We start from the raw sequence: 1,535 nt of genomic DNA on the forward strand, positions 1-1,535 counted from the left end.
AAATGTGATGTGAAGTGGTAGTCTTTTAGTGTCTATACCGTGAGTATGGCTCTCAATTGAGTCCTTGAAAAGTAATGTGTAAGATTTATGTGAGTTTATGTTAATTATTTTTGGTTTCTTATGAGTGAGGCAATCCAGTTTCGGAAGTTTTGTTACTATCAAAAAAATTGGGTTGAAGCTATGTGTTTATATATGTGCTGTTTGGAATGTGTTAAATTAATTCTTTTCCTCTTTCTTTTCCACTTCACCAACACTCACCAATTCTGCATGACATAATTTTTTTCTTAGCAGAGATGTGAGTCTAACTGAGTCTATTTGTTCTCCTGTTATCTCTATTTGATCCTTGCTATCTGCTTTTATAGCTGCACTTTCCACTCCTGAATATTTCTGCACATGATTAGTTTGGACTTTGGATAATTAAGCTATGGTTTTGAACTGATTTTGAATTGAAAATAATTAATGGTGACAAAATCAGTGAATTTTATTACCTAAAACTCCAACTGCAATCTTCATGGCTTTGGACCTTGATTTTTGGTTGTTCATTGACACCTTGATCACTATCTTTTGCTGCAAACATTTCACAATCAAAGATATATAATTAACTTTTGTTTTGAAAGTCATCACCAACTCTCTAGCTCATCAAGTCATAGAAACTAACATATCATGTGAACTAATAAAGAAGATTAATATACTAATCTTTTCTTCGAAAGTTTTGGTGGGCTTTGTTAAGTTTTTCAAATATTGTTCACTTATTATAATGATACAAATAAAAACAAAAATATCAATCATAAGCATTCTTCTCCCTCTTTCCCTACATTTTCCCTCTCAATTTTCAAGCAAAGGATATATAATAGAAGGTACGTTAATTGAATTTATATTATATATATGTAAGAAATGTACTAACTATATATTTTAAATAAAGGAGGTAACACTACTTAGCAGGAGTTAAATTATTCATTACCTTAGCCAAAATACTTATGAGATATAAATAAATGGATTAGAAGAAGCTTTGTTACCGTGCTATATGTGATTATTTGATTCATAGCAGGAAAATCAGAACAGTGTTTGGTTTACATTTTACGATCTTTTACCAATTATTCAGATTTACATTTCAAATTGTGCAGGTTGAGATTGTGATAGGACTTGAGGAGGAATTTGGCATTAGTGTGGAAGAAGAAAGTGCCCAGACCATCACCACCATTCAAGAAGCTGATGACATGATTGACAAGCTTCTTGAGACCAAGGCTTAAACTAGCAAAGAGGAGGCCTTACATGGGCTGGATATATGATTTTGAAATTCTTATATTCTAAGTTAATTAAACACTAAACAGTTACTTGAAGACATGGTCACACAAAAATTATTTAAGTGAGGGTGGTGGGTTGGATTGGCCATCCATCCTGTTTTGTAGTTTGTCTTTCTTGATCTTCATTTCATTAATAAAGGGAAGTTTAGACTAAGTGGATTCTTTGATAATCAAATATGTAAAGCAAATTGAAATTCATCTCAAGTTTTGAAAATAACAATGCATGTAAAT

General features: G+C 31.6%; 1 protein-coding gene across 1 annotated transcript; it reads right to left on the reverse strand.

The window, feature by feature from the left end:
* Positions 1-216: 216 nt before the first annotated feature.
* LOC146920969 (heavy metal-associated isoprenylated plant protein 16-like) lies at positions 217-621 on the reverse strand. The gene is made up of 2 exons (XM_085714379.1): positions 489-621; positions 217-377 (listed from the first exon to the last, which is right to left on the reverse strand). Exons 1-2 carry the CDS (start codon positions 619-621, stop codon positions 217-219), a joined length of 294 nt encoding a protein of 97 aa, XP_085570505.1.
* Positions 622-1,535: the final 914 nt, after the last annotated feature.

Source organism: Medicago sativa, chromosome 5 (assembly GCF_051527215.1).
Source record: "Medicago sativa cultivar Bolivia chromosome 5, Bolivia_mono, whole genome shotgun sequence".
Classification (NCBI taxonomy): domain Eukaryota; kingdom Viridiplantae; phylum Streptophyta; class Magnoliopsida; order Fabales; family Fabaceae; genus Medicago; species Medicago sativa.